At 38.4% G+C, this 20,397-nt stretch overlaps 1 protein-coding gene across 1 annotated transcript; it reads right to left on the reverse strand.

Moving 5' to 3' along the window:
* Positions 1-10,591: 10,591 nt before the first annotated feature.
* Positions 10,592-18,892, reverse strand: LOC120551572 (transcription factor COE3-like). Its single transcript, XM_039789060.1, has 6 exons — positions 18,590-18,892; positions 15,153-15,309; positions 13,409-13,472; positions 13,189-13,244; positions 12,053-12,126; positions 10,592-10,667 (listed from the first exon to the last, which is right to left on the reverse strand). Exons 1-6 carry the CDS (start codon positions 18,709-18,711, stop codon positions 10,592-10,594), a joined length of 549 nt encoding a protein of 182 aa, XP_039644994.1. The 5' UTR covers positions 18,712-18,892.
* Between the last annotated feature and the right edge of the window lie 1,505 nt (positions 18,893-20,397).

Consider the following 20,397-nt stretch of genomic DNA (forward strand, 5'->3'; position numbering starts at 1 on the left):
TGACTGGGAGATTTTGAAGAAACAGTTTGACACCATCGACTATGTCATCAGAAGAGACAAAATAAGGAGTTCTTATGAGAACATAAGAAAAAGATTGATATTTGGGGACACTGACCAACAGTCTCTCGCCCATGCACGGAACCTATACAAACCTAAAAAACATCAGACACAAAGACTAGCAAAACGGTGGGTCTAATTTGTATATGCTAATTATTTGCCAAAATAGTTAAAATGCTTTTTCTTTTCTTTTTTTTTTATGCTTACTGTGATTGTAATGTGTTATTTTTTTCTTCCCAGAGGATCTGGAGTGGTTTCATTCAACCCCCTCGTAGGCCCAACACCCCTGGTCTATTTGCACCCCTAACGGCATCCGGATCTCCTCAACCCCTTTCATCATTGTCATCATCGCCACCTCTATGGCCGGAACACTTGCCCCCCACCTACACCTCCTCTGCCACCATCTCTATTGTTTGGGGCACTCCCCTCAGACATGTGCATATCAAGCTATACCCTCAACAACTGCTGTATTACAACAGGGGAGGTGTTGCTGATTGTTCGGACACAGAGGCTCTGGATCAGACTGATGGTGTGGTGTCATCTTTGTTTATAGATACGAAAACAGCTTCTTACATCTTCTTAACATAGTTCTTTACAAGTATTTGAAGAGCTTTGTTCGGGTGTCAGGATCAATCATCCAAGCCAGAAACAGCATGCCCGTTTACATTGGGCTACCAGAACACTTCTACACTGTCCACTTTGAACAGCTTATGAAAAGACTACTGACTGATAAATTCATTGGTGTCCGGGTCAACGTTTTCTGTCCTTGAAACATCTCACCGGCTGATGAGGGTAGAATCAGGGGAGTATCTGAAACAGTTTTGTACGAGTTGAAAACGTCTCGAAGATGTTACCGACTAAAAATCAGTGCTATGTATGACTCTATGATAGGGAATGATCTTGTCAAAATAGCCGAAATTAGAGAGATTGGTGACTATTGGAGAGGATTTATATGCTAGAAAAAACTAACAGGGTGAAAATATGGGGGAATTGTTTATGTAATGTATAACCATATCAGTGAGGCCATACCACGTGATCGCATTTATCTGGTATTTTAGATCAAGCCATTGCTAATAATGTGAACGATGTTGAAAAATACCAATGTAAGAGAGTCGATGTAGATCGATACAGTTGTGAGAGTAGGTTAGAAAAACTGATGGTGATTGTAAGAAGACAACATAGCACCCCCCCCCGGGGAGGATCTGTGTAGATGTTATTATCAATGTTAATGACACGTGAGAGCATAGTGGAAACATTTTGTGATGTCATAGCCAACATTACACGTAATTTTAAGATGCTGAAAGTTTATCACCTGCTTACTATGTATACAATGCTTGTAGATCACCCGTGAGTTTGTAGTGTGCAAGAAAAACAGTATACCGATGTCTTACAGGGATTTGCAAAACTGCATATATTCATAATCAGTAAAAGCAATGTATCCGTATTAGCCAATATGCTATCTATGATAGAATAGGTTTCACTGTCTTCATAACTGTCATATGTAGGACTGTGTGAGTGTGTTTTGTAAAAATAAAAAGAATGACATAACTCTAATGTGTTCACTTGTGTTTTAAAATGAATCATGGAGAAGGTTGCTGCACAAAATATACTATGATCCGTCCAACCCAGGAGGGTTAGGAGGTGTACAGAGGCTCCGTGATTCCGTCAAAGAATGTACCGGCTTGTCTCCAACTATCCCCACGGTTAAAAGTTTCTGCTGAGGCAGGATGCATATACACTGCACGCCCCTGCATTGAAACACTTCCCAAGAAACAGAGTGATTGTTAATGGTATCGATAAGCAATTTCAGGCTGATTTGGTCGATATGTCTGAATATTCAACGGAAAGACGATAATGCTGTATTTATTGACATGTATTGATGTGTTTTCTAAATATGCCTGGGTAATATGTCTTAAAAACAAATCGGGCCTAGCGTGACAAGTGCCTTTAAGGAAATATTAGAACAAGGCACGCATAACCCAGAAGCTTCAAACAGACTCTTGGAAAAGAATTTTATAATAAGGTTTTTCAAAAATTGATGACACAATATAATATCCACCATTTTTCCACATCGAACGAAACAAAAGCAAGTGTTGTTGAGCGTTTCAATAGGGACTTTCAAAACCAGAATGGAGATATTTAACGGCTGTTAACTTCGTACGCTATATTGAGGTAGTACAAGATATGGTTGCGCTTACAACTCTGCATACCATAGGTCAATAAAATGGCAACGCTCCATCGTATGTAAAGACAATGAGAAAACTGTCTTTAACACTCTGTACCAAACTGAAACCACATGGAACAGAGCTGTTTAAATTTCAGATGGGGACAACCGTTAGGATATCAAAGCACAGAGGGCGTTTTTCGTGAAGGTTACGACAGATCGTATAGAGATGAGTTTTTACAATATCAAAACGTATAGGTAGAACTCCTCCTGTTTATATACTGAAAGACAATAGTGGGGAGCCGGTGACAGGTACCTTTAACGAGCCGAATTATACTCTGTAATTGTAGCAAAAAACAAAGTGTTTTAAAATTGAGAAAGTGCTGGCTCGAAAAAAACAGGACGAAAAAGCTTGTATTTGTGAAATGGTTAGGATGGCCTGCAGAAATTCAATTCATGGCTCTCTGAAAAGACATAGTTGATGTAAGATAAAAGCGCTGTACCAGTCTTGTAATATTAGTCATTGTGTTTTGTTAGTGAAAGGTATTGGAGCTAGTGAATAAGAACGGACCCTTTTGTTAACCGCTGCCTAGTAATGCCTCTACACAATTAGTTTATCCAAATAATAAGATTTGGCAATTCAGAACAAAACTGGCTAAACCACTCATATTACAAGAGCCGTGTATGAAGTTGGTCTTATTGAAATTCAATACCCCAGGGTCTGGAATAGTTCTTAATTGAGAATGATGCCAAGGTTGATTTCACCGACACGAAAAACGAAAATGTTCAACAAGCTAAGGCTAACAGTTGGTTCTTATAATACGATCGACAGCATTGTTAAAGAATATAATATGAAATGTGCTGCTAACCCAACCCTAGCCCACATAACTATGACACACAATCCTATCACTAATAAGATTCTTTCTACGGAGGAGACGGTTGGAATATTGTGTTTAAGGAGGCCTGGCCGAAATTTTGGGTTCATTCCAGACTCTGTGTTCGGAATTCACATTGGCCCTCATTTAAAAATGTGCAGCTCCACACCCGGCAGACATTCATGGGGTCGTTATAATATATTTATTTATAGTGACATTGTGGACTACCAGCTAGTCGGTGATAGTCATGTACCCTACCCGTTGTATAAATATCTCTTGATGAGAGCAAACGTATGCTCCACTCTAAGTTACGACAGTCCTCACTACACACATCGTTAAGTACCGAGTATTACTGATATTCAAATAGAACTACGAGACGATCAGAACCAACACATCCCTTCAGCGGAAAAGTAATTGTCAAACTACATTTTAGACCTGTGGAAACAGCATTGAAATGATGAGGAAAAGCGTACACATCCGATGATGAAGATATATGCACTATTACATGAATCTGCTGGTGGAGAGTTGCCGGGTTCATAGGCTCCAGCACACAATACGGACATGGATTAGGGGATATTCAGAAATTTATTTCGATTGGCTGTCCCCCTTTAAAAGGTTTAATATAGCCAAACCTCATCTGAAAACAGCAGCAAGTGGTTTTATTGGTGATGTTATGACTAATGTCAGGAAATGCCGTGGCATCCAGACAACAGGGAAATGGGCTAATGGTGTACAGACGCTAAGCATTAAAAGAGCCCCACCAGGATGTATGTAACCCGGATTATGAACAAAAGCATAAAACGCCATACCAAAAAACGAAGGATTGTCAAAGAAGGCATCTGTCAACAGGCATGAGCTCGGAACCGCCGTCTCTCTGGCCCTGACAAAAGACATATTCTTTAATTTTACAGAATCAATCGTATGACGCTTTATTCATAATCAGTCCTAAGAGTGTGTGAAGACAGAATTGGATCTGTTTACAGTACCGATACCCACAAACATCCATCGAAAAATCAACATTTGTAGAAATCCCCTTAATGCCGCTCTTAACGGACCGGTCCTATTGAATTTTTCATTTCGTAGCTGGAGAGGATTATCTAGGACCTTAACGATTCATACTTGTATACACGTAAGGATTACAAACCCTGATGGGGCACATTGTTGGCTAACGCTAGCTGATGTAGGTTTTATAAACTATCCTGATGCAGTCTTTTTCACAAGTAGATATAATGTTGGGTGATAGACTGATACACACAGTCTTCAATACGTATCCTTATAGAGCCCTTATAGAATGTCTTCTGAATTATGGAGAGGACACATTACGCTAATTTAGCACAGGGCTATTTTGTAAGGACAACAGGGGCAAGAATGGATGAGACATCTATCACAGGCTTATACTGAGGGGTTAGCACCAGAAGGTGAAACACATCCGAAAGCCATATTGTGGAATTAATAGCACCAGTACATGCAGATTTGTTTTCAAGAAAACTATTGCTAAAATGGTGTTGACATGTCTTTGAAAGTTATCCGTTCAAAAGACTTTATGTACTAATGACCCTGGGAATGTCCAATTGCGCAGAAAATAATGTCCTAGTCTATTTGTCCAAGAAAATAACAGTTGCACCAACTGTAAGACTAGCTCATAGTAAGTGCCTTACAGCATACTAATGCAAAATATGCTATTGACAGAGTATCTCTAAAAACCTTCTGCAATACCTACGTACAGGCACACGTGTTTGCAAACCAAGAAAACCTGTTCATAGGACAGATTCCTAAATTTGTAGTCATAGCATTACCGTGATAATGAAGCATACACAGGATCGTGATGCCCGTAACCCCCTTTAATTTTGGAAACTATATACAGAATTTATTAGCCTTTATGCAGATGGGACACCTCACCCAGCCCGTCCTTTTCAGCCCTTTTTTCAAAGAGGACAATATGTAACGGGAATATTATCAACTGATTGAATCAACAGGACGCCATTAAGGGCCGGTCACTAGCCATAACACGATCTGATTTTGGGTCTGGTTATAACGCTTATTTTGTTTTAATTTGGAACCCGCACGATGGGGTCAGGGAACGCTTCACTGATTAAGAACAGCAACGTTGGTTAGGCTGGTTCAGAAACCCCTTCGAGGACTGTGACCCTTATCTGCTATTCGTTTTTTGATTCTGTAATTAAATATCTAACAGAAGGCAAGTCCTATTGATCATTACTAAAGATGAATACTGAAGAACTCACTAACGCATCCTCAGAAAAAGAATGAATAGACACAAATTTCTTAGAGTAATGCCATGTGATCATCTCCCAAAAACCGTGGTTGCGACATTACCCGCTATGTTAGTTGTAAATACACAACCCAGTAATATGCCCGGTGAACACTGGCTAGGTATTTACATTACAGAGAACAAGCATGGTTTGTTCTTTGATAGCTTTGGACATCCACCTACCTTTTTCCCTCAGGAAATTAGCAATTTCCTCTTTAAAAACAGTGTAGATGTGCCATTCAGCAAAAACAAGTTCAAAATAATTATTCTACAACATGTGGACAGCACTGTGTTTTCTTTTTATGTCACATTCAGAAAAAAGATTCCATACTCTACAAGAAGTATTGAGCATGTATGGAGCCACAATCTTGTAATGCAACGATACAATGGTTAGTCATTTTGTTAGCAGAATACATCCAGGATGTGTGTCATGATCAGAAATTTAAATGTGTACAATGTTCATGCGCCACCTATAGGTAAAAAATTATTGTAAAAATGGTGTAATGGATGTTTTTTTTTTTTTTCAAAAAATAAAGAATGTGGAATATACATGTCTTCTACGATGTCTCAATTTTTGCATTAAATTTTTATTTTTAAAACAAATTATACAGGAAAAATGCATTCAATAGATAAAAAATTAATGTAAAACATTCATTTAATGTCACTGGTTTAAGCATACGAACACAGCATTTTCATATGCCTGAAGAAATTACCCACTCAATGGAAAAAAAAATTTAATAAAAAATATAAAATGTATGTCACAAGTTAACATACAACACAGCATTTTCTACATAGTTGAATAAAGAAAAACACACCTGAATAGAAAAATAATAATATAAAACAGATTTAAAAATAAAAATAAATTTTATGTAAAACATTCATTTAATGTCACCAGCTTTACACTACAACACTGACTTTTAGGGATAGTTGAATAAAGAAAACACACCTCAATAGGAAAACACATCTCAATAGAAAAATAATAACAAAAAAATAGGGTTTTTAAAAAGTAAAAATATAAAAATTCAGTGTAATAATAAAAAATAATAAAAATAGGGTTTTGAAAGTAATAAAAAATTAAAGTGTAATAATAGAAAAGGGATTAAAAACTAGCCCAAAGTCTTAGTAATGGATGGTGTAATACTCAAAGGTTCTAGGAGTACCTAAGTTGGTAAATCAGATGCGTTTGTGTATTAAATACAGGGGCCATTCTTAATCTCTAGGAGTCGGCGGGACTGTGAAAGCCACTCATAGGCGTTTGTGTATTACTCCAGATGATGTATCTGTTTTAAAAGCTCATTGAGAACGGGCGACTACCCTTGTGTTTGGGATAATGGATATTGGCAACATTTAAACTAGCTAAATGTTTTTAAAAATATGTTCCACCCTTTTGGTCTTAGAGGTCTGCACCATTGGTAAACACATAGACTGTGACACTTTTCAAACTAGATCATTACGATGACTACCTGGCACATTCTTATTTCCAACAACTACTTCCCCTTGATCTGTCCAAGATATCTGGTCATTATTGGTGGGATAATGAATCAATATGTATTCCCTACTTCTTTGTTCCTTATAGGCATATGTTTCAACATCTGTTTTAACATATTTCTTCTTCATCTTTTGAATCCTTTGAATCAACTTCAGGCATTGATAATCAATGACATCTAAGTTTCAAGGGTTCAACCCTGATACTATCACTTGACCAGGGTAACCTCTGTAGAATAACTTGAATATCTTGAAGCTTTTTTCATATACATCAATAACCTGCTGTTTCAATATATCACCTATCGTGGCTCGGTCCAATTCACTTTGTACAGACTTCGTCGGAGATACATTTGAGGGAGTCCGATGTTTGAGAGGATGCTTGTAATGCTGCTTAATTGATTTTTGTGGAAACCAAAACATTTTCTGAGTGTGTTCCATCTCAACTCCTGTTGTTGATAAGACTTGATATGAATGGGATAGCAACCCCCAGTAGAGGGGAGGCAGTAAGAAACCCTCCCTGTTTGATTGGATTGTCTTTTTTTTTTTTTTTTAAATGTTTAACTTTTTATCAGCTATCAGTCTAATAACTTTCTTCTTTTTCTTTAACAGCTTGTACTCGAATATTAGACAACGGTATGTGACCCTTTGCAAAGGACATTTATCAAAGATATTTCACAAAGGGCATTAATAAAGTCTGGACTTAGCGCTTGCTCCTGACCATACACCTACCGCTTTCGGGGTGATGCCCCTTTATATAGCATGTCTACCAATGTAAAATTCCTCCTCCCGCATTGGTTTGACATTATTTTACACCTTTTTTAGGAACGTATACAACCTGCTGTGTGGGGATACTCAGAGCCGGTTCTGAGTCTTAAAATATAAGGGGTTGTGGTTTTATAATCTATCAATAGATAGCCAAAGGTGTAACTAATTGCATCGTTAAAGCCTCTAAAAATATTTTTCTATTACCGGGGAACATTTGGCATGCACAGTAAGCTTATCTTGATGTTGATCTCTAGCATTTTTGAAAAATAATCATATAGTTTGTATTCAAACTCGATTGTACGTGATTAGCTTTTACCTTGAATAAACAGATTCTGCACTCAGATATATACAACTAAGACGTCTATAAGATGGACATACTCGGGTGAAAACTTTTTGAACTTCAAATTATCACTGGCTTGATTCATTACATCGTCTATAATGAGCAAATTATTCTTAGTAGTAGGGGTATGAGTGTTTCAATGTGAACGCATTAGCGCAATGTAACTTCGAACGAAGCGGGCCACTGATTGTGTATTGTGTCTGTGTGTGTGTGCGTGTGTGTGTCTGTGTGTGTGTGTGTGTGTGTGTGTGTGTGTGTGTGTGTGTGTGTGTGTGTGTGTGGCGATAAAAGCACAGATCTGGAAACATATTTAGAGGAAGAAGGATTTAAAACCCTGAGCAGTTGGATTTCACAGCTTTTGTCTTTGAGTATTTTTAAGGGTGGATGAATCTACTTCTTGTAAATATTGGGTGAATCTCCCCCCAAATCCTGTGCCTATGTCTTGAGGAGGCTGGGGAGGGTGAAGAGAGGAGATTCCTCCTGGGAGAGAGGAATGAAGAGAGGGGGAGGGAGAGAAGAGATGAAGGGAGGGAGGAGCAGCCTGGAGCTTTAGATTAATGTTGTAACACGTGAACCATCGAGGTGATCAGCAGCTCCTTCCTGCCCCTCCAAACAACCTCAATAAGATGACTAGCAGCTTCAAATCTAATAAGTGCTGATGAATCAATTTAACTAGCTTACAATCCACTGTACTTTCCTTTATTCCTCTCTTTTCCTAAAGATTCTCAGGACAGAGTTCACACAACTCCTTTAATCTATTTTTCTCATTGGTTTAAAATGGTTTTGCTGCATTTTTGTTGCCGTTTACATTTCTTCTTTCCATTTTGCTGCTGATTGCTGTCGACTTTTTGGACCTTTTGCCACATTGTTTTGGGTGTTTTAATGCCGTTTTTTGTCGCATTTCCCATACACTTTTATCATCCACTTTTCATCATTTTGTCAGCTTTTGGACATCACTGCAATATGTTGGCGATGTTTTGTTGACGTTTTAAAATATTTTTACCACATATTGCCGTGGATTGCTGTTGACTTTTTAGTCGATTTTTTAGATGATATTAATACCGTTTTCGTCCCATGTTCCCCCACTTTTGTCACCGCTTTGTCGTTATTTTTGTCAGCTTTTTGACCTCTTTTTCAACATTTTGACCGATGTTTTTGTTGACATTTTGGTCAACGTTTTTATGATTTTCTTTGACCGAGCACACCAGGAGCACAGGTGACATGTCTCATATCTCGTCCAAAGTAAATACTATCACACGAAAGCTGAGATTCTTCTTTTGCCATGACACTCCGAAGTCTTTGCCAAATTTGGTCTATGTCAATCGGCCAATAGGTGGCGCTGTTTTCCTTTTATTATAAAACACCTCCTTGTTCCTCAGAGGCCGTGAGTTGGATCTGTTTCTGCTTCTTCTCACAACGTCTTAAAGCTTCCCAGGATAGAACTCAGATGAAGTATTTTATGTATAAATATATAAATACTACACTAAAGGGTAGCAGAGACGAGACTGGGAGTGATAATCAGGGATGCAGCATTTCATATAGATAACAAAAATTAAAACACAAATCCACAATGTTAACACATCTCCTTCTGAGCAGAAAACTGTCCGTTAAATTCCTGCAGATTAATAATAATAGTAATAATAACAATATTAATAATAATAATAATAATAATAATAATTCTAGGTCTCCTCTGTTTGGGTTTTAATAAGATGATAGAAATTTAAAGGGCTGTCAAAATGAACTTGGTAATAACAAGTTAACGCAAATCTTTTAAAGGCCACCGAAAAGATCTTAAAATGAGTATCACTTCTGTTATTTTGTAAGTTTTACTTCTGTTTGTTCACATTGTAACTTATATTTCCACTGACTGTTTCAGCTTCTTTTTTGTAATATCTGCCCGTCTGCAGACTTCTCAAAAGACTCCTATATTCATAATATCTGTTCTAAAGCTTCTCCTTTTTATTGTCATTCAGCAAAACACAGAAATATGTAAAGCATGAAAAGACCTGACACTCTGCATGTACTGTAGCATCGAAAAAAGGTATCAAAGCTCGGTTCAAAAATGAGCAAATGTTAAATATTTGAATTGATTGACAGAGCGTAAATATATATATGCATATTATATATATATATATATATATATATATATATATATATATATATATATATATATATATATATACATACAGGTCTCTTCACACAGTCTACATATATATGTAGACTGTGTGAAGAGACTTGTGTTAGCTGACTGTCAGACGGAGATGATGACCATATCACCACAGAAACACTCGGACATGTTTTATAAACACAGATTTATACATCAGACACACACACACACACACACACACACAATACACATACACATACACATACACACACATACACATACACATACACACACAACAGGAGAAATAAGTTGCTATTAAAATGTGTGTGCAAGAGCATGAAATACATTCAGGAGAGATCAACACACGCATGATAATAGAGTGTATCTGTGTGTGTGTGTGTGTGTGTGTGTGTGTGTGTGTGTGTGTGTGTGTGTAAGGTGTGTGTGTGTGTGTGTGTGTGTGTGTGTGTGTGTGTGTGTGTGTGTGTGTGTGTGTGTGTGTGTGTGTGTGTGTGTGCGGTGTGTGTATCTACCTGTCGGATGATGACGGGGGTCTGACGGCGTCTCGTTTCTGTTTCTCGCAGCTCTTCTTATCACAGCAGCGACTGACACAAAGACAAACACAATCATAAATAATAATAATAATAATAATAATATATTTATTTCTCTTTAGTCATTGCTCTTATTTCTACAGTTCATGCAGAGTAGAGGTTAGATGTCTTTAAAGGCCTGCAGTATTTAGGAAATGATAATGTATTACTGTAGGTCTCAGGTCAGACTCCTCAGTAGTACATTTCCTCTCCTTCCTCACTCTGTGTGTCTCCGTTCTCAAATACTGTTCTCTTCTGGAAGCAACAACCAACTTCAAGCTAAGAAGGTGAATGCTGAAACACGGCGTTTCATTTCTTTAAACCAATCACAACGGTCCTGGGCGGGACTAAGCTCTGGACACAGCCACGGTGGCTCTGCTAAATAGTCTCAGGAAGGAACTGGTTTGGCTGGAACATTTTACACCCCGCTAAAGAAACATATAATATAGTAAAACAAATACAGTAAAGTGAGGTATTTAAATCAGCTGATACATGGTTACACCTCATTGGCTCTTACCACTAGATCTCTGGATCCCACCAATCAGTCCGAAAACCTCCCAGTTAGAGAGGAAATGACCTAACATATTCTTTATAAAACCTCCCAGTTAGTGAGGAAATGACCTAACATATTCTTTATAAAACCTCCTAGTTAGAGAGGAAATGATCTAAACATATTCTTTATAAAACCTCCTAGTTAGAGAGGAAATGATCTAACATATTCTTTATAAAACCTCCCAGTTAGAGAGGAAATTATTTAACATATTCTTTATAAAACCTCCTAGTTAGAGAGGAGATGATCTAAACATATTCTTTATAAAACCTCCCAGTTAGAGAGGAGATGATCTAAACATATTCTTTATAAAACCTCCCAGTTAGAGAGGAAATTATCTAACATATTCGTTATAAAACCTCCCAGTTAGAGAGGAAATTATTTAACATATTCTTTATAAAACCTCCCAGTTAGAGAGGAAATTATTTAACATATTCTTTATAAAACCTCCCAGTTAGAGAGGAAATGATCTAACATATTCTTTATAAATCTTTACAATCATTCTCTGAAAGAACCCAGCAGACCTGACTTGTTGCACCGTCCACATCTTCTTCATAACTTGATATTTTCAGCGACAATATTTTCCCGAAGAGAACGGAGTTTGAGAACGTCAACACACACAGAGAGAGGGAAGTTTCTCCTGGAAACTATCTTCTGTTGATCCAGACTAGGGTCTTATTAGTATGAATGTCAGTGAATATTGTATTTTTTTAAACCTGATGCTAAACTGACTTACTGGCTTTATTTTGGAAGATGTCATTAATCCAGTTTAGCTTTTCAGCTTTTAGCATTCACACCCATTTTCTAGAGTGGTTCCTGGTGTGAAGTGTCATCGGGTTCAGGTTCTTACCTGCACATGATCTCATGAGTCAGCAGAACTCGGCACATCTCTGGATTCTTATCCTGACCTTCATAGATGATGGCCTGAAACAAACACACACACACACACACACACACACACACACCAGGCATAGACAGACACACACACACACACACACACACACACAGAGAACACTCAGTTGAAGCCTTGTTTAATTTGCCTAAATTACCGTCATTATTATGGTTATTAGCTATTAGCGGAGTGAGCGCAGTGAGTGAACTGAGGGCAAACATTTGATCCTCCAACTGTTGAATTACAGATGCTGATATTCAGCCACACAGCTGGAACCAAACAGCTGGAACCAAACGCACAAAAAGCCTTTTTCACAAAGAGCGGATCACACAACGGCTGACGGCCACGCTCGTTAAAACAAGCTAATTGAATGACTCGTTAGATTTAAATGCGTCAGCTGCTGCTGCTTTCCATTACTGTCACTGACAGAGAGAGAGAGAGAGAGAGAGAGAGGGAGAGACAGAGAGAAAGAGAGAAAGACAGAGGGAGAGAGGGAGAGAAACAGAGAGAGAGAGAGAGAGAAAGAGAGACAGAGAGAGAGAGAGAGAGAGAAAGGGGGAGAGAGAGAAAGAGAGAGAGAGAGAGACACAAAGCTGCATTTTTTCAGTGTTTGTTTTTGGGAGAAAACATCGTGGAGTCATTAATATATGACGGGTTCCAGATCAAGATATTTACAGTCTTAAAATGTTTAAATGTATAAATGTTTTGCAACGTCTAAAATCGACTCAATCTATGTTCTATATCAGTCAATCAGACTTTATTTATATTATTACTTTTCATACATCCAGATGTAGCACAAAGTGCTTCATTCAAAATAAGTTGTTTAATAAAAGACTAAAAAGAATTTTAAAATATCAACCCTCTCTGCGAGCCTCAGGTCTTTAGACAGACTGAAAGGTATGTTGTTGAGTTGTGTACTTCCATTATTAATTAAGTTAGTGTCACTTTAAATATCCTAATAAGACTTTCTGAATTAAAAAATGTGTGTTCAACTAACACAATTAAATTGGTAAAACTTAAAATGTATACGAATATAAAATGTAAATAATAATCCTGTCATTAGGCTAATAAATATTCAATAATCAGTTCCTTACCTGTTTGGTCATGGAGTCGATGAGCCGAACGTAGAGATCCTGCTCCGTTCTGACTCCTGGAGCCATAAACACATCGTCATGGTTACGTATGAACACAAACACATCATCAGCATAACGTGTGAACACAAACACATCATCAGCATAACGTGAACACAAACACATTGTCATAGTTACATGTGAACACCAACACATTGTCAGCATAACAGTGCAGCATTCTCACCATTACTGTAGAGCAGCTGCAGTTTGTAGTGAATCCCGTTGTTCGTTTTCTCTCCACTCGGCTCCTGAACACAGAACATGAAACATTTATGTCATAAAACAAACTGAAACTGACGGTGCGTTTGATTTCTAACACCTGAGTCAGACTGTGATCTCGGGATCAGTGTTTTATCCCCGAGCGGAGACACGTGAGGGTGCGTTTGGTTTCTATCTCTATATATATCTAGAAATGTAGCATTGAACCTCCATCCGAGGGCTGTTTGTTTTCTACTCCTGTTACTGCCTGATTTTCAAAAAGTGTAAACAAAATCATTGGTGTTAACCCTGGGGGCGGGGTTAAGCTGGTTTAAAGGCACTGACACACCAATCAGATGGCTAGGATCTACTGACGTCGAAGACAGACTGTGAGGTCAACCATGTTTGCACAAAAATATATTCCAATTGTTGGAACCTCTGTGTTTTTTTAGGGCTGTCAGCATTAACGCGTTAATCGCAATGCGATTAAGGGCCGAACATAACGCGTAATTTTTTTTAATCGCATGCCGGCATTTATTAATATATTTTACACTTGACTCGGCTTCACGTCATGCCTAACAGGCTACTATTTTGACTCTTTGCCATACTTCCTCATAACACATCCTGCTGCTGCAGGCTACAGGCATGATGGAGAAAGACAGCAGCAACACAGTTCTGAATGGCGCTTTTCATTTTCCAAAAATCCCGGACGGCTCATAGAGAAGTCGAAAGCCATAGGCACATTCTGTAAAGCCAAATTTAAATATCACTGAAGCACGTTAAGCTTGAGCTACCAGCTACCAGCTACGAGCTAATTAACGTGACTTAGGTTGATGCTACCCACTAGCATGCTACCCACTTAGGCAAAGCAGTATTTTGGAGAGTGCTACAAGTGCTACTTGCCGACCTGTGGATGAAACCAAATCCCAAAAAATTACTACAGCTCTTGCGAAATGGGTGGCAACTAACTGCAGACCTGTCAGCATCGTAGAGGACTCGGGTCTTAAAGAAGTACTACGGTTGGCATGTTCTGACCCGTCTCATTGCCGTCGAGGGGAACAGCAGCCCCACCCACACCCAGCCTGTACTCCATGGAGAAAGAAGCCACACTGGAAGTGCTGCAGAGTGCAAATGCTGTCTCATGAACCGGTGATCACTGGACGTCAGCGAGTCATCAACATTATTTAGGAGTTACTAAACACTATATTGACTCTGGTAAGAATAGGGATTTTTAGTATTTTAGTTAGGTACTTGGAGGAATTATGCAATAATGACAGATTCACACATTTTTCTTTTGTTTACAGTAAATAAATATAATAATAAATAAAAAATAAAGAATATACAAATCTTAAAGTAAAGTTCATAAAGTAACTTTCTTTGCATTCATTTGATTCCCAATAAAGATACACTGGTAACAGTTCTGAAATGCAAAACAATAGAATTTTAATCATGTGATAAAATATGCGATTAACTATAGAAATTGAGCGATTAATCGTATAAAAAAATGTTTATCGTTTGACAGCCCTAATATATATATATATATATATATTCCAATCGTTGGAACCTCTGTGTTTTTTTAGAGGGAACATTAAAGTGATGTTTGGGCGATGATCTCCGTTGTGTGTCCGGGCCTTTAGACATGGGTGTGTTGGATTTGTATAGTCAGCGTCTCCCTCACAGCGTCATTTCTGTGTGTTGGGGTGAGCATGAGGTGTGTTTGTTTCGCTCACCTTCTCTTTCTCCACGAAGTCTACGTAGACCGTACGTTCAATCTCCACCGGCTGGCCCTGCCGGTCGTACAGCGCCAACACGAAGTGGAAGAAGTTGGACTTCCTCAGATTAGACGGAGGCTGCTTCTCAAAGTGAGCTCGCGCTAACCCCACCCCGCTGAGAGGCAGACAGGTCAGAGGGAGACAGACAGGTTAGAGAGAGACAGACACACAGGTTAGAGAGAGAGACAGACAAGTTAGAGAGGGACAGACAGGTTAGAGAGACAGCCAGGTTAGAGAGGGACAGACAGGTTAGAGAGAGGGTGCCACGCCGGTACATATTACACCCACGCATAACACACACGGGGTATATAACGATAACAACGCAGTGTAACATACATTAACAAGCCGGCGGTATAGGCAGAGACACAAGGGCCTTATCCAGAGACGAGCATCGCGCGGGTATAAAAGGGAGAGAGGTTGGAAGCAGGGCCAACCGACGGGTTGCAGATAAGACGGGGCTTCGGATACACGACGACCGGTCGAAAGCGACGGGTTAGACAAACGTTCGGATGACGACAGGATATTAAAGAGCGAACGGGTTAGAGACGTAAACACGCGCGCCATACGCCATCGGTGCACGCGAATGCATCGCGTCCCCGGTACACGCACCGGTAGCATACGCACCGCGTCAGTATATGCACACCTACAGGTTACCAAGAGACAGCGCCAGGTTAGAGAGAATACATCGGCCGGGTTAGAGAGACAGACAGGCAGGTTAGAGAGACAGACAGAATATTAAATGTGTGAAATCATGAAATGATCTGCAGCAGAGTGGTTGATTCATGGTAATTAATCCGACGCGGCTTCCAGAACATAGACAGTTTATTTCTGCTTTTAAATCTTCTTAAGAAACTATTTTATGATTTGACGTTGATCAAAAACACAAATAGATGAACATCTGTAGTCATAACCTCACATGACCAAACAAACCTCTTATAATCGCTATTAAAAACTATTTTACACACATTTAAAATATCAAACCGATCTTCTCAGAGAGCTGAAATCATTATTAATAAACTCTGAACATTTAAATCAAGTTAGGAATCATTTACACATGCACATACTTCTCTGTTCTCTCGTGTTAAACACATATTCTGTATGCATTTCTTTCTGTATTTAATGTTTACTTCATATTAATGTTCAATATGTTTGTTTTTGTTTATATACGGATGGCAAATTCCACATGAGTACTAACGGGCAATAAATCTTTTAACCATAATCTGCTTTTAATGTTTAATAAAAACTGTTGAGCATCTTAAATCTACATTTAAATGTGAAAGAGGTTTCTGATAGAAAACATTCATAATCATCAGAAACTGCTGCAGATCATTTCCATGAAGGTGAACATCAGGATATTATTATATTATTATATTATTAAGGATCATCCTGAAACCCTCGCAGCTTCCTTCTCTTTCTTTCTACATTTAACAAAATGTAAAAACTGTAAATATTACAGAAGTTCTGATGAGAGCAGATTTTATTTTATTAACATTAATCTTTCGTCTTACGTTTGTTTAAAATGTCAACATGCCGTAACTTTGTTAATATAATACAAAAATCACTAATTAATATAATATTATAATATTAATACTTTATTTTTTTTTCTATTTTCTGTTTTTAATTTGAAGATCTTTGAAATTAGTTTTGCTTTAAAGAGATTTAAAAATTATATTATTATTACAAACTACCTTTATTTGTTATTTAGTTAAATCAAAGTGATTATTATGTGTGCGTGCGTATGTGTGTGTGTGTATGTGTGCATGCGTGTGCATGTGTGTGTGTGTGTGTATGTGGGTGTGTGCGTGTGTGCATGTATGTGTGTGTGCGTGCGTACGTGTGTGCGCTTGCGTGTGTGTGCGTGCGCATGTGTGCGTGCATGTATGCGTGGGTGTGTGTGCATACGTGCGTGCGTGTATACATGTATAAATAAGTGAAGAATTAAATTGTTTTATATTTAACTAAAGTACCAACAGAAAAACGGGATAAAAAGTAAAAGTAAAAGTATTTTTAACTTTTTCCTTCTTTCTGAACATAAATCTTTATTTGAATCATTTATAATAATTCAGGAAGATTAGTCTGCGGAGGATTTAGTTATTGTTTTCTAACTGAAATGTACATTTTCCTATTTATCTTATAAATTAATTAAACTATAAAACTATAATATTTCAAATATTGATTTAACATTCCTGAGTTAATCGTCAGTCCGTCAAAGACCTGCCGACACATTTCATTAAGACATTCATTCTCCTCTAACCCGGACATATAATTATATAATATTCATGTTTAAATACTGAGATAGTTGTAAAGGTATAAAAACACAGATTATAAACCATAAATGTTTCTGTTTCTGCAGAAACTAAATGATTTTTATTGCTTTCTTTCCTCTGAAATCTGCTCCAATAAACCTGCACGTACAGTATGTTTGTTACAGATATTACTAAAACATTTATATTCTCTTCTAAACCGGACATTTAATTATATTATATTCATGTTTAAATACATATATCGTTGTAAAGGTTTCAGAAATGTTTCTGTTTCTGGTTCCTCTTAATAAATCAGATGTTTCTTCTTACAAATATTTCATTCTTCTTTCTCTTTCTCTTTATTTACTCACAATTGTAAAAGATGAAATATATAATCTGCAAAATATTTAATAAGTAAAATATATAATCTGCTAAATATATAAGTAAAATATATAATCTGCAAAATATACAATCAGCAAAATATACAATCAGCAAAATATATAATCTGCAAAATATATTATCTGCAAAATATACAATCAGCAAAATATATTATCTGCACAATGTCTAATCTGCAAAATATACAATCTGCAAAATATGAGGGAAATGGAGAGTTGAATAAAAACCCTGCAGGCGTTTGAGAAGAAGATCGCTGATTTTTACTTTTGACCTTCAGCGCCGAGAGAATCCCAAAGTATAAACCCTGAGAAATATGATTCAGAGTGAAGAATCAGACTCAGGAAACATTCATATTAGAAGAAATATGAAATATTACAGCTTTCTTTTTGTGATGAGTGCTTGTCTGATTTCAGATTGTTTTTTCCTTTTAATAAAAGTCAAAGTTTAAATACAACCCGACTCTTCTGATTCGTGGGATTTAAAGAATCTTTCTGATAAAATGAGTCAAAAATATTTTCCTGACTGAAGAAAATCTTCCTAATAAAATCACTCTCAGATCATCTTTGTAATAAAATGTCCTGAAACACCAATAACCAGAAAGAGAAGTCTCTAATACCTAATACTCTCTAATACTCTTTCCACCCTGACAGACGTCTGAATCTTCCCGTCTCTCTGTGAGGACTCTAAAGCCATCCGAGCGGCTGTGGGTCCGTGGGGACTACAGCTCCCAGAATCCCTCTGGGGCGGAGAGTTTACCTCTGAGCGGCCGTGTTGGCGTCCACCACGCCGGCCGAGTGCATCCAGGAGCGCACGGCCAGCGGCTCCTCCTTCATGCCGGCCGTAACGCCGCGGGGAACGCCGTCCTGGATCCCGAACATCTCCGCCGGGGCAACGCAGGAACCTCGGGGATCAGGGACCGTCCAGCAGGAAATGAACGCCGCGCACAGGAAGAAGAAGAAGCAGCCGCCGCAGAGGAAACACGGAAAGACCCGGAGAAACTTTACAGTGTCTCTTTTTTTTACTTTAATTTACTTTTTATTCTGAAAGAAAGATTTCCTTTTCTCTACAGGACTTTAAAAAAATGATTTTGCCGTCATATTGAAAGCCGGCGAAACGGGAAGAAGGAGGAGGAGAAAACAGAGGAATAAAATCCTCAGAGAGAAGGAGAGGAAGACGGAGAGAGGAGAGTCCGGGTGGACGGCGAATCGAGCGCGAGGAAAAATGTCTTTTTTCTTTTCCCCAAAGAGAGGAGGAGAGATGATGGAGGGATGAGGAGCGGAAGAGAAACTCGCAGCCCTGCGGCCCCACAGGACTGGACGCCAAAACCCAAAAACCCCACGGGTCTTCCTCCGAGGGCTGACGACATCACGGCAGGGGCGGGACCTGACCATATATGGACAGGAGAGAGAGACAGAGAGAGAGAGAGAGAGAGAGAGAGAGACAGACAGACAGACAGAGAGAGAGAGAGGGAGGGAGAAAGTATGTGTTATGGAAGTGGAGAGAGCAAAAGAGAGGAAAGTGCATTTCCCTCTCTTTCTCTCTCTCTGGTTGGCCGGTTAAATCTTTTGCCTCCTCCCCCTCTCTCTCTCTCATCACACACACACTCTCCCTCTCTCTCTCTCTCATATCACACACTCTCTCTCTCTCTCTCCCTCTCTCTCTCTCTCTCATATCACACTCTCTCTCTCTCTCTCTCTCTCTCTCTCTCTCTCTAGTTTCATTTCTTCTTTCCTCCATCAGTTGGTCCTCGTTCACTGGTTCTCCTGTAAACCTTAAAGTAACGCTCAATAACTCATAGAAAACGTGTGACGTTGAGCGCTGCCTCTCAGCTAAAGACAAAGTCTTCGTAGGGAATGAGAGAAGGTTTGGATTCCTTTGGTTTCTGTCTTTACATTAAATATTAAAAAGATGCAATATAATTAATAATGTAATTTGCAAGACAAATGTGAAGGAGAAGCACCTGAAGTCTCCAGGTTCTCCATGCAGTATAAAGTAATATATATATATATATATATATATATATATATATATATATATATATAATAAGACGTTCAGCCTCTCAGTTACAGATTCAGAGACCAACAAAGTCTTTGCAGGGAGGACGTCGGCGTTTTCATTTTCTGTCTTTGGTTATTATGTAAGTTTATGTGCGATTAGCCACATTTTAGTTTTCTCGACAGCCAAGACAAAATACTCCTAAAGGAGACAACAAAGGTGTATTTGCATCTTACCTCACACTTGTAAAATTAAAAAACATACAAGAAGTGTGAAGGAGAATGGCCTAGAGCCTCTGGGTCGTCCAGGCAGCGTGTTACAGGATCTCATAATACTAATCTTTGCCTTCGTGATGGACGGGTCAAACCAACAGGACCCATGAGATGGTGCCCCGTGTGAAGCCACAAGTCAACGTTTACTTGTTCTAACAGACTTTTCTTAACTTCACCACTCGGTTTGTGTTCTGTTGCCACTGTTCGTACGTGTTGACATTCGTTGGATAACTCATGAAAAATTGTGCATAACTTTAAAGATATAACTTTCGTAACGTATGCCCTTAACAAATGCTG

This window comes from Perca fluviatilis, chromosome 21, assembly GCF_010015445.1.
Source record: "Perca fluviatilis chromosome 21, GENO_Pfluv_1.0, whole genome shotgun sequence".
Lineage (NCBI taxonomy): Eukaryota > Metazoa > Chordata > Actinopteri > Perciformes > Percidae > Perca > Perca fluviatilis.